Here is a 16,960-nt window from a genome sequence, read left to right as displayed (position 1 = left end):
ACGAGTGAGCTCATTGAGATCAGTTCTAGAGGCTAGGAGGGTCTCTAGGGTAACTCAGGCTGAACCTAGAAAGCTACAGCCCACAGTGACAATGAAAGAAAACCACACATGGGTACCCAAAACCCCTTTCTCTTTCTTGGCCTTCTCTCATAGGCATTTTCCTGCATCTGGGTACATTCTTATTGTATAAATATTTTGTCTATACATGGACTGGGGTGGGGCCATGGCAGCTTTCTGAGAGCAGGAAACCGTGATTAGATCATGGGATTTGGCAACAGACATACCTGGTTCAATTTCTGACTTTTTTAGTGATGAATTATATGACCTTGAACAACTTTCTTACCCCCTTTCAACCTGTTTCCTGGTCTGAAATGTCCCAGCCCCACAAGTACTAGACAAGGGAACATGCATAAAGTCACTGACACCAGCCTGGCATCTAATTAGTGGCAGTCAGCTGACATTGCTGAATGACCAGGTCCACACAGACCTGAAGGAGAGTGGGGAGTAGAGGCTGTTTTAAAGAAATTGCTCATTAAAGAGAAAGGGGATTGTCGGGAATTGGAGGAGCCGCCTTGGCTCTTGAAGAAATTATAATCAATAGGTAACTACTTTGATCTCTCCGTTCTCATGTCAGGTTGGTGAATTCATGATATGCAGACATTCAAAATAGATGAGTCATACTCAGTTCTGCCCATTTTGAAGTCAAGATAACAGCTTGCTTAACAAGCCTCCTGTCCCTGGATAAATCAACCTGCATGATTGTTTAACATTCCCTTTGGCTGTGTAGATATGATTTAATGTAATGCAGTGACTTGTAACAAAGCAAACTAGCCTCAGCCCTTTCCCCCAGGAACCTCGAGGCCTGAATCCTGTAAGTCAGAACTGTGAGCTAAACAATCATTTTCAGGCTTGTCTCAAAGAGGCCAGGTAGCATAAACTGTTCTCTTTTGTGAGCTACATTCACTGATTACTGTAGTTTTATTGCCCTCGATCTTCCAGCATGAGGACAGTTAATATTTTATGGCAAAATTGTTTACTTCTTATACGTCTTTTTAGGGGGGTGGGTAGGAGTTCTATGAGAGTAAAGAGGAAAAACGCCAGTGGTCGGATCATTGTTCTCAGGAGCTTGCTTGGAGGAACACAGTGAAGAAAGGACAATAGAGGGAGGCAGGCAAGGTTACCAGTTTCCTAAGGGAAGGCAGAGTCTTGTCCGCACACAGCAGTGCGCCCGACATTTGGAGCCTGGGCTTTAGTCCTAAATTGTCCACTGGCTACCTGTGCCCCTCTGAGCAAGTCACGTTTTCTTTCTGGGCTCAGATTTACTCTTCAAGAAAATGAGCAGCTGGCCTCTACTTTCTAAGGTCTCCTCCATTACCTCTGAATCAATCATTTCTCCTTCCTTTTTTCCTGCATGCTTTTAGTGTGGGTTGGGAGCAATTTGTTGTTATCGAACAGAGGTAGTTGACACACAATTTTCCAGTATTGGAAATTATGAACGTCCATGTCTGTACACTTGCTTAAACCTCTACAATACCCTAGACCAATGCAGTTCTAGTGAGTCCACACTTGAGAGGTGAGGGCATGGTGTTTGGTTGCTGGTAAACAAAATACTCCAAACTATACTATTCATTTGTGACTCCTCCTGGTCCTCTCCATTGTTGAAGCCTGTGTTTCCTTTTGACTTCTGTCTTGTCACCCAGGCTGGACACCGGGCTCTCCCACATCCAACCTACCATTAAACTCTGCTTCTTCTACTGATGGAATATTTGCTCCTTTCTAATCTCATTGCTTCTGCTCTTGTCCTGGACCTTACTTCCCCATCCCGTGGCCTACCCCTCTGGCCCTGCCCCACCTTGGGCTGTTGCGATAGCTTCCAGCAGAGTCGCCTGGGCTGCAAGCTTATTGTCTCCCCAGCCATCACATGTATTCACTGACACTTGGGTCTTCCAAAAGCACAGCTCTGACTGCATCATTTCTGTATCAAGAATTGTCCATGAATCCTCAGTGCCTTGGGAGCCAAGACCAAGATCCTGAGCCTATCAGTTAAGGTCCTCTGTGGCTGATTACCAACTACATGTCTAGGCTCATTTTTCATTAATTCTCATTAGGTATCCCCAAGAGTTCAGTAATCTGGTCCGAATCTTACTGTTTGTACTTCGTAGTTGCCTTACTTTTGTGTGTGCCGTCGTCTCTGCAGGAATGCCCGTTCCCTTCCTCTTTATCTGTTTAGATTCCTTCTGTTCTTTCAGTTTGGTGCACAAACAATCTCGTACCACCTTCCTTACATTTTTAGCTGCAAATGAGCTTTCCTCGTGGAACTATTAGTGAGGGTACCTTTCCTATGACCCTCTCACTTGCTGACCTGTGTGTGTCCAGTTTTCCTCTTAATGTTTTAAGCTTTTTGAAAACAATGGTTGCACATTCAATAAAAAAATAATGCAACATGGTGGGAAACACCAGGTCAAGAGTATTGCCTTTCACAAATCCCCCTGCCTCAGTATTCTCATTTGCGAGTTGGTGGTTTGGTCTGAGTCAGAGCTTCTTGGTCACCAGTCAATGAGGAAGATTTTTATGGTCCACTGAAAAGGTGAGGAAAAATAAAGACAGTATAGATAGATGCAAGCATTTTATATGCGCAAACATTCACTTTAGTGGACCCTACATTTAAAAATTTTGCCCTTTTTACTTTTTTGATGTGAAAATTTCATGTATTTTATGAACTAATGATGACAGGAGAGAGTAGGTGTTAACTCTCTTCACTTGGTAGAATAAAAAATGGAATATCAATGTTGATCTTTCAAATATTAGAAGATATTTGAATTGGAAGGGGGAAAGTAGAATTGGCCTATGAAAAAATTTTAAAGATTTATTAATTTATTTAGAGGGGAAAGGAAGGGAGAAAGAGAGGGGGAGAAACATCAGTCAGTTGCCTCTTGTACATCCCCAACTGAGGACCTGGCCTGCAACCCAGGCACTTGCCCTGACTGGGAATTGAACCGATGACCTTTTGGTTCACAGACCAGTGCTCAGTCCACTGAGCCATACCAGCCAGGGCTGGCCTATGAAATTTTGAAGCCCAGAAGCCACCAGTCAAGGTGAAGGACACTTTCATCTCCATCATTCTAAGACATTTGTGTCTGTCCCATAGTGCAGAGCTCTGGATATATCCGTAGAAAATGATTGAATGAATGATTAGCTGACACTCTTCTACTACCAGTTTCTTTATGTATCTGTGGTTCTGCTTTTTTGGGTATAAATAGTGAAGTATGAAGAAAGACTTTCTATTTCATGAAACATCGTATGCTTTTCTTTCCCCCTTTCCCATTTCTTCTTCCCACCCTTGCTGACTGACCCATGGACTCCTGGGGCTGCTAGCATACTGAAGTTATTATTACCGTTATTTGCTCTCAGAGTGCCAACTTGGCCAGCCTGCGGCAGAGAGGAGGGTGCACTGTGCCCAGAATCTCATCGTGGAGAATAAGGTGGTAGAAGTTGGAATAAAGGTGACTCCACACTTTATGCTTTTTCTTGGAAGAGGCTGACGCCAACATGTCCTCCTGGAATTAGCAGGAAATTTCCATTACAGAATCTTTGTCTTCTCTAAGGGAAAAAGCCTGCTGAACCTTGAGGGGTCCCCCCCCCCCCCCAAACAGGAAACTAGATTTCAAAAAGATACAGCCCCGTTCTCCTCAGGTAACACAGTCTTATTTCTTGATGAGAATTGGCTCCATGAACCAGCTAGAAAGTCAGCAACCACAGCCAGGTTTGTGTAAGCAAATCTAATAGGATTTCTGAGTCACTCATTATATCTTAAACTAGTGAGCCAGTTTCACCCTAACGTTCCAATCAAATCAGTGTAAAAACTTTTTTTTTCACACAGGCTAAGGTTTGGTTTCTTAAATTCCAGTGGAATTTAAACTCTTCAAACAATATGGCAAAAAGTAAGACTAAGAGAGTGTTTATTAGGGCAGAGCCTTGCATCCTTGGTTCTGTAAAATCATACTCAAGATTTCGTTTGCTTTGTGGGTTGTGCAATTTATGTCTGCATTGTGCATTCTGGGGGATAATATCTCATTTATTAACTGCCTCTATGTTAGTAGGCAAAAAAGTCAGTGAAAATGATTAAAATGAATGGCGCCAGGCCAGCAACCACCCCCTCACAGGTCACAGTCTTCAATAAGTCAGATAATACAAATCAGTGCAAGGTTATGGAAATAAAACTAGTGAAGAAAACTACTTTCACAAACTCTGTATTTTCTATGTCTCCTCATTATCATTGAACCGAGTTTCAGCATGATTTTCCTGTAGAAAATCTTTGGCTGCACAGGGAGCTGCTAATAGACCTTGTTCTCACTGGAAGGACATTTAAGACTTTTGTCTGTATTGCCTATGGTGAAAGCAAATAGGATTGAGGAAATTGTTTGGTGTATAGTCTCTAAGGCTTGATATGGCTTTGGGATTGGCGATCCCGGCTTCCTACATAATCCTTTACTTACTCATTCATTCATTGAACAAATATTTACTGAGCATGAATAGCACGTCATATTATATTCTGCCTCATAAAATGGTCTATAAAGTAGACAGTGTTCCTACCAGTAGACCAGGGGAGAGACAAATAGTAAATATGTGAGCAATAAAATAAATGTATAATTGCCAACTGGGTTAAGAGCCAAGATGGAATTAAAGAGGATGCAGTTCAAGAGAGTAGAGGTATGCTATTTTGGAGGGGTGTTCAAGGAGGACCTCTCTCAGGAGGTAACATTTAGAGTGAGACTTAGGAGGAAGAGGAGGAGTCAGCTGTATGAAGAGTATAGAAAAGAATGTTTTTGTCTGGAGAGAGTGAGTGTGAGGGGCCTGAGCAGGGAGTGAGCTTGGTATATTCCAGCACTGAGAGCAGCCCAGGTGGGCTGGAGCCTATGAACCAGAGACAGAGGAATGTGGGTGGGGACAGGGAGGTAGGCAGGAGCCAGGGCAGGCTGGTCCTGCCAGGCCAGGCACGGAGCTTGGGCTGCATTCTGAGCATAGCGGTAGCCACAGAAAAGAATGACACAGTCCAGTGACTTGTTAACAAAGACCATCTTGGTTGCTGTGTAGAGGAGATTGGGCAGGGACAAGAGTGGAAGAAGGGAGATCAGTGTGAAGGTTATTTAGTTTAGTCAATGAATGATGGTGACCAGGTCTATGGTGGGAGATAGAGACAGACAGGCATATTAGGGTCTAATTGATAAACGTAATTATGGGGTAGGGTTGAAAATTAACTACTCAAATGTAGCTCGTGTGCTACTTCCAAAGTGAGACCTCAGAGCCCTTCAAGCTGGACTAATCCCTACCTTCTCTAAGCTCCCATGGCACTCTGCCTTTATGGCAAACCTAATCAGTTCCTATTTTACATTGTGATTATTAGTGTCTATGTCTGCTTTTCTCCTCTAGGTTATAAGCTTCTTGGGTTGGGGGGAAAGCCAATACACAACCACATACTGACTGTCCACCATTCTGCCAGCTGTGCCACCTATCACATTACTTTGCACACAAAAGACACTTGATAATAAATCCATAATGAGTACTAGAACAACACTCTTGATAAAGTTCTCTGAATCTCACATTAAAAGCTTTGAAACAAGTATAGAGGTGTTGTTTTTCCTAACATTTGGTGGCATTTGCCTATTAAATCTCTGTACAGGCCCCTTCGCCCAAGATCCAGTGAATTGTGGGAAATAGGTTTTCAACCATTTCTCCCAGGCCCATGATATAGAATGTCATTATATTTACAGGGTCTTAGGAGGCCCCTGAAACACAGCAGCACAATCATATATCAGAAACCCCTATCATAAATGAGACAGACAGGATAAGCCAACTTGAAAGAGAAAATAAAATATTATAACCCTAACTTGAAAAGAAAATGTGGTGTGGGGTTTATTGCTGTGGATTATGAAGAAAGAACTGATTTTAAGTCAAAAACAGAACACAGTGACAGCCTTTAAACTCAATTCAGTATCCACGTGGCAGACAGTGGACTTTGGAAAGCTTCAGGCTCCTGCTCTGGTCTATAAAATAGATGTAAAATTGCTTTTGCTGCATTATTAGTGCTACATTATTAGTATGCCATTCTAGAGGCAAGGAATGTTGAGGGGAAAAATAACTTTAGTACTTTCAAGTTTGTTTATCAGAATCTCATGTTGAATTTTAAAGACTGTGGCTTTGGGAAATTCCATTCTGATGGAAGATTTGCAACATTGGAAAAAACTTGAACATCCTAGTGATAAGTTCTGCAATTATTGGGGAAAAAAGGATGATCTCAAATAAGGAGATTCCTTTATTTCTAGAATTACTTTTCATTGAGAGTGCCTTCCCTTCTTTACCGAGCTCCCTAGCCCCCACCCCTATTGCTTGGATATCTACTACTTGAATGTAGTAAGTCATTAACATCAGGTTTAGATATGAAGTTATTGAAATGTGTCCCATGACCAAGACTGAAGGTAGAGACACTAGAGTGCATATGGAGTTTGTTGGTTGGGCTTGTTCTAGTTTAGAGGCACCAGGATAAAATGTACAGACACTGCAGAGATTGACGGAGCTAGGACAGGAGGAGATAGGTACTTATGCACTGAGTGGAGGTTGACCAGATGGCTCCTAAGGACTTGTTTAAGCTGGGCCATGCAGTTTGCATTGGGTTTGCTCAGCCTTATGAAGCTGCCTCTTCATTTCTCCTGATTCTCTTGTGAGCCTTGGAGATTGGAAGAGGCACACTGCATTCTGCCCAATCTAGTCACACATTTTTAGACAAAAGAATAGCTACTTCTTGTGTCTTTTATGAGACCATTTCAGGTCTGTAATGGAATGGCACAACTGAAGTAAAATGGTTAATGCAGTTAATGATTTGAATCCTTTAGGTGAGCAAGTTGTCATGGTTATTCCACCTGGTTGGGTTGGCTGAATCCATTCATTCATTATTTACTCACTTATTTACTCCTTCATTCAATAAACACTTTTCAGGGACCTCCTGTATGTCATGTACCATGGACCCAGTTTTCTATTTCAATCCTTTTGTTTTGTTTATCACCATCTGAGGCAAGAAAGGTGAGTAAAAAAAGAGTTTACGGAGTCATATTGGGAAAACCTTGTTTTTTAGGGCGATACGGGTCAGGTGGGTCGGACATCTGTGTGCCAGGCCCTAGTCCTGTATCAACTTCAATGTAAATCTCCAACTAAAAAGAAACTTAATAAAAACACTAGCTGTTATTACTAGAGTGATTGTTGTTATTTTTTTAAGGAGCAACTGAAAAGGAAGTCCATTAATGAAAATACAATTCACGTTTTTTTGTTGGTTTCCAGATCACCAGATTAAAAATTGACCGGAACCCTTTTGCTAAAGGATTCAGAGATTCTGGAAGAAACAGGTAAGAACAATTGGGAAAGAGACTCATGGGCATTTCTTTCCTATATGACATGATCCCTGCCACATCCCATTGGTGGCATTTGGCTCCTGCTTTTTGGAAAACACCTGCATGTTAAGCCACTGTGCAGAGAAAGAGGCAGCTGATCGAAGAGGGAAAATGCCGCTCCTGCCAAAGGCTGAATTATCCAGGTTCTTGAACACACTTAATTAAACTAGCAGATCAAATCCCTCATGGTAGTTTCCTCTATATCATACTTGGTAATCCAGTTGCTTAAAACACATTTGATGTGATTTATTATCATCAAAAGATTGCTACTTTTTCTGAAAAGCATCTATATGTGCCTACAGCACCTACAGTGATATCTCATTATCAGGAAAACACGTAATTGTGGACAAGTAAAATTTTTCACAAAATTATTAACCTTTGAGAACTATAACTTTGTTAAAAAAAGCAACCATTTTTTTTCTGGGAAATATTTCCAAAACACATTAGATGTTTTCTGCTTTAATAAAGAGGGTTTCTACAGCACCACCCTCTGGGTGACCTAACATCACCGTCCTGAGTAGGTTGCTGGGCAGTGAGGCCCTTAGGAATGGCTGCCGTGCATAGGACTCTGCTCCTGTTGTCAATGGCCTTTGAGACTAGAGTGTTTTTCTAGCTAATTCTTCTTTCTTCTCTCTGAATCCCTCCTATCTAAAATTACATGTAAAACCGGTTCCCCACAGAGAGTTAGAAGAGAACCAGAATTGCCAGGGAAACCAGATTGATCCAAGGTTATTCAATCAGAAAATTTAATTTTACATACATCACACTGAAACAGCAAAGGTGACATACAATTCTTACAAAGGTGTAGGCTTTGGGAGAACTATGTACTTTGTGTTAAGACATTTTCCAAACTGGGGGCATTTCTTTATATTGGAATGACCCGGGTTGTCAGGAGCTACCTTTGCTATTTTCTCTGCAAGAGTTTTCATATTTAGTTTTATATTTAGAATCACTTCATAAACTGTGGCCCCTTATATTCGAATCCAGATTTTTGATAAAAATTGGTTGTAGTGATCATTTCCTTTACAAAATGATTTATGAAAGTACGACACTTCTTTATGAAACCCTTATTATATATTTGAAATACGTTTAGATGTCTATAAAGTTTTATTTACCTCAGAATTCTTTAAGGTCACACCCATTGAATGAAGTAAAATCCACTTAAACTTCCAGTTTGCAGATGACAAAATTGAATAATATGTTTTAGGTCAAGCAACTAGTTGGTGATACAGCTCAATGAGAACTCGGGCATATGGACTCCAGGCCAAATACTTTCCTGTTCAACGAGTCTTTGTTTAAATAAGACAAAAGCCTTTGCTTTCAGAATTTAGCCAATGAAGAACGAATAGCTGTTCCTTTCATTTCAGAGGGACAGTCCTCTTTGTGCTGAGGAGTTTCTGTGTGCCTGTGAGCTGTTTCCTGCTGCATCCTTTTCAGGATGGGAACTTGGGCTCACGGAGGACCTCGTTCATGATAGGAGCCACCGTAGAAGCGAACCCTCTAGGGTGTTTAAGCTCTTTAGCTTGGAGTCCAGGGATGGGTCTCAGGGGTTCTGTGAGTTTCCAGGTATTGTAAGTAAAATTGTGTGTGGGTGAGCAGGTGTGCATTTCCTAGGGAGAGCTGTGTAGCCTTCCTTCAGATTGTCAACAAGGTCCATGACTAGAAGGTAAGAATTTCTGCTCTCAACACCTGACTCTGTGTGTCCTGGGGCCAGCCAGCCCTGCTGTCTTTAGTTATTCAAATACGGTCTTTTTCTTTTCTCCGTCTCTCCAGTGGCGTTTGGAGTGTTTATTTTTGGTGCACCAAAGTTTTTCTTTTTTTCTTTGCTTTACTCTCCCACTGGAGTCCTTGTTTTGCAGAGGCATGGCCTGCAACAGAAAGTTAGAACAGATCGGCTGCATGGACCAGCACTGGAGCTCTGCTGTGGGAGTTGGAGTCCCGTTTTAATGGGCTTGAGAATGTGGCCGTGTATCCTGAAGTATTTGCCTCTGGTTAGGAAGTTGTCATGACATCTCGGTTCAAACCCCAAGGTCCTCCTGTGTCCTCAGGGGGCAAAAGGGACCTTCAAACATCCTGTGGCTGTTTTTGCCCTTAAGGCTGATGAATAGCTTAGGGCTCTGCAACTCTGTTCTGCCTGGTGAATGGCTCTTCATAAGGACTCCAGGGAAGTAGAACTGTGGATCCCCATTAGCCCATTTCAGTGCTTTATCTAGTTATTTTTCTGAGAGTATGGAAAGTCTTCATTAAATCCTATTAAAACCTGCAGGCTATTTTAAGTAATATTAGTAATTATTGAAGTTATCTGAGATTGAACAGTTACTGTGTTCCAGACCTTTTACTTCTATTCCTTCCAATCTTCAAACAACCTGCATTTTACAAATAGGGAAACTGAGGCTCAGAGAGCTTAAGCGGCTTCCCCGATGTCACGCAGTGGGGCCAGAGCAGGGACCAGAGCCCCAGGCTGCCCAACTTCAAAGCCTGTGCACTTCCTGCTCTATTGTGCCAGCAGTTTAAACCGGACTTACTTTATGTTCAACAGATATGGAGAACAGGATTCTTTCTCTAAAAACCCTTCATCTGTTTAAAGATATGATTCAAGTACCCAGAACCTTCTATTTTCCAAATAAAACCACCCGAATATTTTCTGCCTGTCTTTGCGCACTTGCCCAGGACACTGTCATCCTCTCTTTCCACCCCCGTGAACATGGGGTTCCCAAGTGGGGGACAGGAAGTCAGGCCGAACTTCCCTAACAGGCGAAACAATGACACTGAAGTCACCTGTCTCACTAAATGGAACAAGGATGGATCATTAAAGGTAGAAGCCAGTTTATCCTCCGGCCTCCAGGAAGCCAGGCTAAAATAGACTTGTTGGCGCAAGTACAGTGGCCCTTGTATTTTCTCCTTGGAAAGCTCCACATTACCTGGCTATACCAGTTTAATCCTTGCTAGCTGCCTGCAGGGTCTCATGAGGGCAAGAATTATCAAGGCCATTTCGCAGATGGGGGAAGGATTGGGGATGTAGAGGATTGTCTATAAATCTCCTGGTGGTTCTGTACCAGCATCAGAGCCTAGTTCCTTGCCTTCCAACCAGCCAATCGAGTTCTTACAAATCTGTGATCTTCCCCCTGCCTGTTAGACATCAAATGACTCATACAGATGAGCATGGTTTGTCGAGTTGCATATAAATGTACCCCAAACATACGGATTACATTTCCTTTTAAACACATGGGCTTAAAAATTAGGGGGGAAAGCACTTGGCTGGTGTTTTTTTGGTTTTGCAGAACACAAAACATTTGTGGAATACTTTGGAGTTACAGAATTTGCCAAACCTCAAACCAAAACACGTTCAGGTTTGTTGATCTCAATCTACCCCGGCGTGATCCAGGCAGGGAGGCATGTGAGGGGACAGATGGGGAGGACACAGCCACCCACAGCGGTCTCTTTAGATGCCCTCTGTCAGTCTCTTGGCCCACGAGCCTGTCAAGGCAGTGCCAGCCCTCTCCTGCGGCTGGGCTGATGGCGGTGTCCTCTGAGGGTGGCTGGGGTGAGGATGCTTAGTTCCTGTTCTTCGTATTTTAATGCAAAGTGATATCCTTGGAGAAATGCTCCTGGCTTCTAGCCCCGTCACTTTCTCTTCCCCTCGATGGGGACCAGAGTGACTGATCGCATTGCTGAGCCTGGGAGGAGGACTTCTCCAGGACCTGCTCGCCTGCAGAGAGCTGACCTTCTGGGCCCTCTCTGCTGTATGGTAAGCCCGGCAGAGGAGGCCCCCAGTTTGGGGGAGCCCACTGATTCCAGGGGAGTTCTGGCCCACTCACTCGGCCTTCACACCTGTGCCGTAGTCTCCAGACACTTTCATTAGCAGTCACACTGGTGTTCTGGTCTCCACTGCATCAGGCTCCTAGGTCCCTCTTGGAATTTGTTCTGTGTTCAAATAAGGACAAGAGATGCTATTTACGGGGCCTTCCAGAACCCCAGCAGGAGCGCCAGTGAGTCCACAGTGTCAGCCCTGTGGCGTCCCCAGCATCCCAGCCTGTCACAGTTCTCCCTACTTCTTTAGGAAGCGTCGTTCACACGCCTCAGTGTAAGAGGTCACCACCCTGCAGTCTTGACTTGTGGAGCTTCGACCTGTTTCATTCCCATGTAACTATGTCCCTGATGAGAAGTCTCCACCAAAGGAGAGTGCACGTGTGTGTTCACATGTACATGTTTGTGTTCATGTATGTGTGTGTGTTGGGGGGGGGAGAGTAGTAGACACCTGGGCCTTTTGGAGTGGAAACCCTGAACGATGTTGCTTCCAGACCTTGTCTTTGCAATGAGAGGGAAATTGTTCCTCCTTCTAGATATGTCAGAAATTATGTGATCCAACCAATCAGTGCTTGTCTCTTGCATTGATATTTCTCTCTCTCCCTTCCTCTCTCTCTAAAAACGATGATAATATGTCCACAGGTGAGGATAGAGAAATGATGTGGTCCAAGACTGGCTTTGGGTGGGGAGCAGGTCGATGATATTTACTGTAGTCAGACCTCTAACCAGGCACAGTACCCAGAGTTCCCTCTGGGAGCTGCTCGCCTGCTAGGAGGACACTGCAGCACCTTCCTGCTCCTGGGGGGAAATAGGTCCCTTCACCCTGCGGTGACTTTCTGCCCTGTGGTCCGTGTCCTGGGGCTCTGGCCCAGCTAGAACATAGGCTCTTGGGAATGGGACTATACCTTTTTCAGGTTTCGATTTTTAGGTCCTTTTTTCCTATAGTGCTAGGCGTACAGAGTAAAATAATACTTGTTCGTTTGGTTACAGAACAGTAACCAGAGTCGGGGCGTAGCAGAGAAATTAAAAGTCACCCAGAGTCGGGGCGTAGCAGAGAAATTAAAAGTCAGGAACTCTAGAGTGAGAAAGCCTTCCCCTAAGCCAAGGGCGAGTCAGGTACAGCAACAGTGGGGAGTTAGTGTTGGACTCCAAATAAAGAGGGAAAAAGGAGTGAGTTTATAAAGAACCTTAGTTTGAAAGACTAAAGGCAATTTTGAGCCCAGTCTGAGCCAGACTGCTGCTGTGAGACACCGATTCACCCTCATTGCGGATCAGACACACGCAGCCTTCAGCCCCACGGAGGATGCCCAGTCTGCCTCAGAGTCCGGGGGCCTCAGGAAAGAAGGGGTCTTAGGGGCTGAGCCCGAGCAGAGTAAGGCTTGGCTGAGAAAGGACACTCCATAGCAGGCTGAGAGGGAAGATTACATCCTTGGGGGTGCCACCCCAATGGGGAACCCGTGCCAAAGAGAAGACAAAGGTGGTGAAGCTGGAGAGAAGCAACAGTCTTTGCACTGAGTCCCGTGGTCAAGAAGCAGCCTCTGGAGGTGCACCGTCCGCACGCCTGGACAGCCCACCGTGCTCAGCTAGAGGGAGCATTCTGACCGCGGACCTTGCACTGCGAGGGGGCAGCCGGAGGAGCGGACTCTGCGGGGGCCCTTGGCCCACATCTAGTGTGAGAGCCTTGTTCCTGTTAGGGGTGGCTGCCAAGATTTTAGAGAAAGCCCAAGTCAGCTTGGGAAATTTTATATAATTCCTAGGGACTTCCTCCAAAGCAAACACATACATGAAAAGGAGAGGATTAAAAATTTGATCTGTGTGGGGAGTGAGAGGTTCTATGAACTTGTTTTAAAAGTGTCACAAGTATATGACTTTGGTCTTTGACGTTGGGCTTTCCCCCTGATTCCCAGCCTCACTGCCTCTAAGATAACTGCTAGGGGCACTGTCCCACGTGATGTGCCTTCCTCCCCATGCTCCCAGTGGGCATGCTGCCCCAGAAGCCACTGCCATGGTCTCATGGTAGGTCCCAGGTGGAGCGGCCCCTCTGTAGTTCAGAGAGCTGGTGTCGCTTTTCATGAGGGCATCTTTTTCTCTGTGGAGCCCACCCTTGCAGGCTTGAGCCGGGATACTTAAATTCTGCAACTTGGAACAATCAGAAAGGAGCCGGTGGCAGGCCCTGAATGATGGTGGGGTTGGTTCGTATGGACTAATAGTGTCACTAGGTCGCCCCTCACTGAGACAACAATAGGGTCCGAAGGATGCCATGTAGGAATCAACCTGAGCCTGAGCTGATCATCAGCTGACACTGCCACTTGCGGGGAGCGTGGCTGGTGGTAGCCCTTCCGGGTGCCTGGTATCCTGTTACATAACGTTTCAGGGGGTGGCGATCTAAAAGTGGAGCCATTAATTGCATTACAGGAATGGATGGATTTGCTTGCTGGGAGAGGATGCTTAACAAGACTCACATGCAACCCAAAGGGAGGGGTCTCTCCTGGTGGTGGGGAAAACACTTGCGAGTAAAGAACATTTCTGTGCCTCCGTCTTAAGCAGCTGTTAACCCAAGGCTGTGTTCATGGAGGAAGAAACCATCTCCTTGGGCACAGACAGGAACCCCAGTCAAGGCCCAGCCTCCCCTCACAACAGCCCCTGGAGAGGAGTGTGCAGCCAGCGAGAGGCCTGTGAGATGAGGGAGCAGAGTGGCTGGAGCTCGAAGATAGGAAAAGGAAAAGTCAGCTAGACATCGGCCTTGGGCCAGCTCATCTTTGCTTAGATCCCACAAGAAATGACGTTTCTTTGGGGTCAGGGGTGAAAGGGTGCAGGGCGAATCTCAGTTATAATCCGTTAGTAGAGTTCTGTTATAACCAAGTATCTGAAATCTTGTCTACACTCTTATCTATCTATCGAGCTGAACATAAAAAGTTACTAAATTTTTTTAAAAAGTTACTACATTTGTAGGTCAAAATGATAAAATGGCAGTAATTTTATACAGTTTAACCTGGTATTTATTTCTAGTCATTTAAATTGTAAGTATACAAATAAGAGTAATAATCACTTCATATAGTATCTGCGGTGCAAGCTGTCCACTGTCATCTCCAAGCTGATCGGTCCTGGATCAGTGTGCCCATTTTACTGATGGTAGAACTGAGAACAGTGAGTTCGTAGCTTTCAGAATTTGCAAATCCAGCAGGGACAGCATCCAGAGAATGATGTCACACTCCTCTGTTAGTCACAGCTTGCTAGTAAACAGAAAACCACCATGGATTCCTTGTCACTCTTGAAGGCTCAGGTAGCCAGCGTAGAGCCAATGAGCTGACCACTTGTCTTCTTTCCACCAGCACGACGTTCTAAGCCTCTCACTTTCAATTTCTGTATTTTCATTTGTTCTCCCTGGAGCCATTGGCTGTGCTTTTTCCAGCCAATCTCCTCCTGTTCTTTCCTGGCAATCTTTCTAGCCTCCGCTGATTTTGCATACTCTTTTGTTATCCCTGGCACGAGTGACGTTGAGCAGAGCTATGGGAGTAATCAGCGCTGGACTCCCTCTCCAGCCGGCGCAACTGCATCTCCAGTTCAAGGTAGCTGGCCCTGTACTGGACTCAGGCAGCTGCCCCCTGCCAGACTCCTCCTGTGCATCCAGGCCAGAGCTGTTCATCATGTCCCCTGGCTTATGGTATTTAACATTTTTCTCTGCCTTGTTATTCGTTCTCCCTCCTCCATCATGAACCTTTTCCACCATTGTCCTTTTGGCCATGCGCATTTGCCAAGGAAGGTTGGCAGCTGTTTTATTATCTATGGCTCTTGCCCAGCGATGGTGTCATCTAACAGAGTGACGTCTTTTTAATGGCTAACATATTGGAGTCTGAAATATCTGCAAGATAATGAGGCCTACGGAGGCTTGAGGGACACGTTTTTGGTCCTTGGAGGAGAGAATGAGAACCGGAATGAGGTAACACACAGATCCCTCCGCATCAGATCCGGAGCCAGAGGGCGGACACAGCTTCGAATTCCAGTGAAGTAAGAGTGTTTGCTCTGGTTGTGAGTCGCCACCTGAGCCGTTGGAGGGATTTCTTTTGCTCCAGTTAGACCAGTGGTCGTCAAGTTTTCCTTGTTTTCTCTCTTATTTTGATGTATTTTGCCTCTGATCAATCTGCTTTTATTAAGTAACAGGAGGGAGCAGTACCATGGCCCCCATTTTACAGATAGGAGACTTAGGTGTGGCAAGGTTGCATCACATGGCCGAGTTGGCATTAATAAGCAGCCGGGCTGCCCTCTGAACCAAGGTGGTCTGTGTCCAGAGCTTCTGTTCTTAACCACTATGCTGACCTGCCCCTCGTGTGATTCAGTATTACCACCCCCCTTTTTTTCACCTGTCATCTTTTATGAGGAGTTAATTACAATATGAAGGGACCCAGCGGTGCTGGGCAAAAGTCGTGGTCAGGAATGTGGAGTCCACACTGGGCCCTCTTCAGTGGTACTTGCGTTGTGCTCATGTCTGAGCTCCTTATAAGACCGGCAGCAGCTGAAAGGGACAGAAGCTGCCTGCATGGCAGAAACCCCAGGGACACCCTCTTTCTTCCCACTGACATACTTGCTGTGACACCAGCAGTGACCTCTTTGAAACGCTCCAGCAGTGCCTTTGGGGGTGAAATCCGCATCAGCATCCAGCTTGGCAGCTCCCCTATTTTGACATCCCTGAGCTTCTCCTCCTTCAGTAGGACAACTGGAGTCTAGGGTCAGCATCACCAAATTCAAGTTAGACTAATTCATTCAAATGCAAAGAAACTTAATATTTCAGTCAGCTAGCTTTGTGTTTTCATGGCTTTTTCATTGTGCTTCCCAAGGCAGTGAGAACTCTTTATGGACTGACTTTGTTCAAAGGGATGGGGTTCCCAAGTCGGGATCTCTGCATAAGATGCTATTTCAACTCAACTCTGAGCGGTTGTCCATTGGACAGCTACCTGCTCTTTCGAACCATTGCAAAGCACATCAGGGACAGCCAATTAATCACGTAGGTTTACTTATTGTACCATCCAAAACCAAGTTTTGAGTGATGGCTTGCTTTGTTTTGTTGTGCCAGTTTTGCTCCCATCTGATGGGTGGTCTTTTAAGAATATCCCCAGACAACAAATACTGAGAGGAATGTATCTAGATGTAGGAGCCGATTCCAGAGCCAGCGAAGGAGAAGGCTGTGTAGAAGATTTGACCTCACCTTGGTGGTCCAAGGGCAGTCTCAGAAAAAGGATTTAGCAGTTGAGATACAGTAATGAGATCTCACAGGACAGTATGTTCGTGTTTCGTGTCTTTTCAATGTTGGAACAGGAAGAGAAAGGAAGTTCGTTCAGAGGCACAGTGCTGCCCATGGGATAAAGTGTAAGCAGCTAATGTGGAATAAACATCCGTGATGTTCCCACATCCCCCACCCCATCTTGCACCACAGCTTCAGTCACCAGGAACTATTTTCACTTCCCAGAACATGGCTTCTCTTTTATACCTCCAAGTCTTTGCATGCAGTGTTGACTCTACCCGGAAAGTTCTTTCTGCCTCTGTGTAAAAAACTGCTGAGTACCCTTTAATATGGAGCTTAAATAACTGGACTTTATGGACTGTTCCTTGGGTTTTCAGGCATATTTAATACTTCTTGCTCAGTGCTCCATGGCATCTACATATCTTCAGTGTAGCATTTATTACATAGTTCAGAAATTAGTCATTTGTGTGTG

At 44.8% G+C, this 16,960-nt stretch overlaps 1 protein-coding gene across 2 annotated transcripts in view; it reads left to right on the top strand.

The window, feature by feature from the left end:
- Window positions 1-16,960, top strand: part of TBX15 (T-box transcription factor 15) — a 99,964-nt gene that overhangs the window by 65,947 nt on the left and 17,057 nt on the right. For both annotated transcript variants that reach the window (XM_028503019.2, XM_036014964.1), the window contains exon 6: window positions 7,333-7,397. In XM_028503019.2, coding sequence (XP_028358820.1) covers window positions 7,333-7,397 — 65 coding nt within the window. The remainder of the gene's footprint in view (window positions 1-7,332; window positions 7,398-16,960) is intronic.

The sequence above is a fragment of the Phyllostomus discolor genome, chromosome 14 (assembly GCF_004126475.2).
Source record: "Phyllostomus discolor isolate MPI-MPIP mPhyDis1 chromosome 14, mPhyDis1.pri.v3, whole genome shotgun sequence".
Classification (NCBI taxonomy): Eukaryota; Metazoa; Chordata; class Mammalia; order Chiroptera; family Phyllostomidae; genus Phyllostomus; species Phyllostomus discolor.
This window is presented reverse-complemented; position numbering and strand designations above follow the sequence as displayed.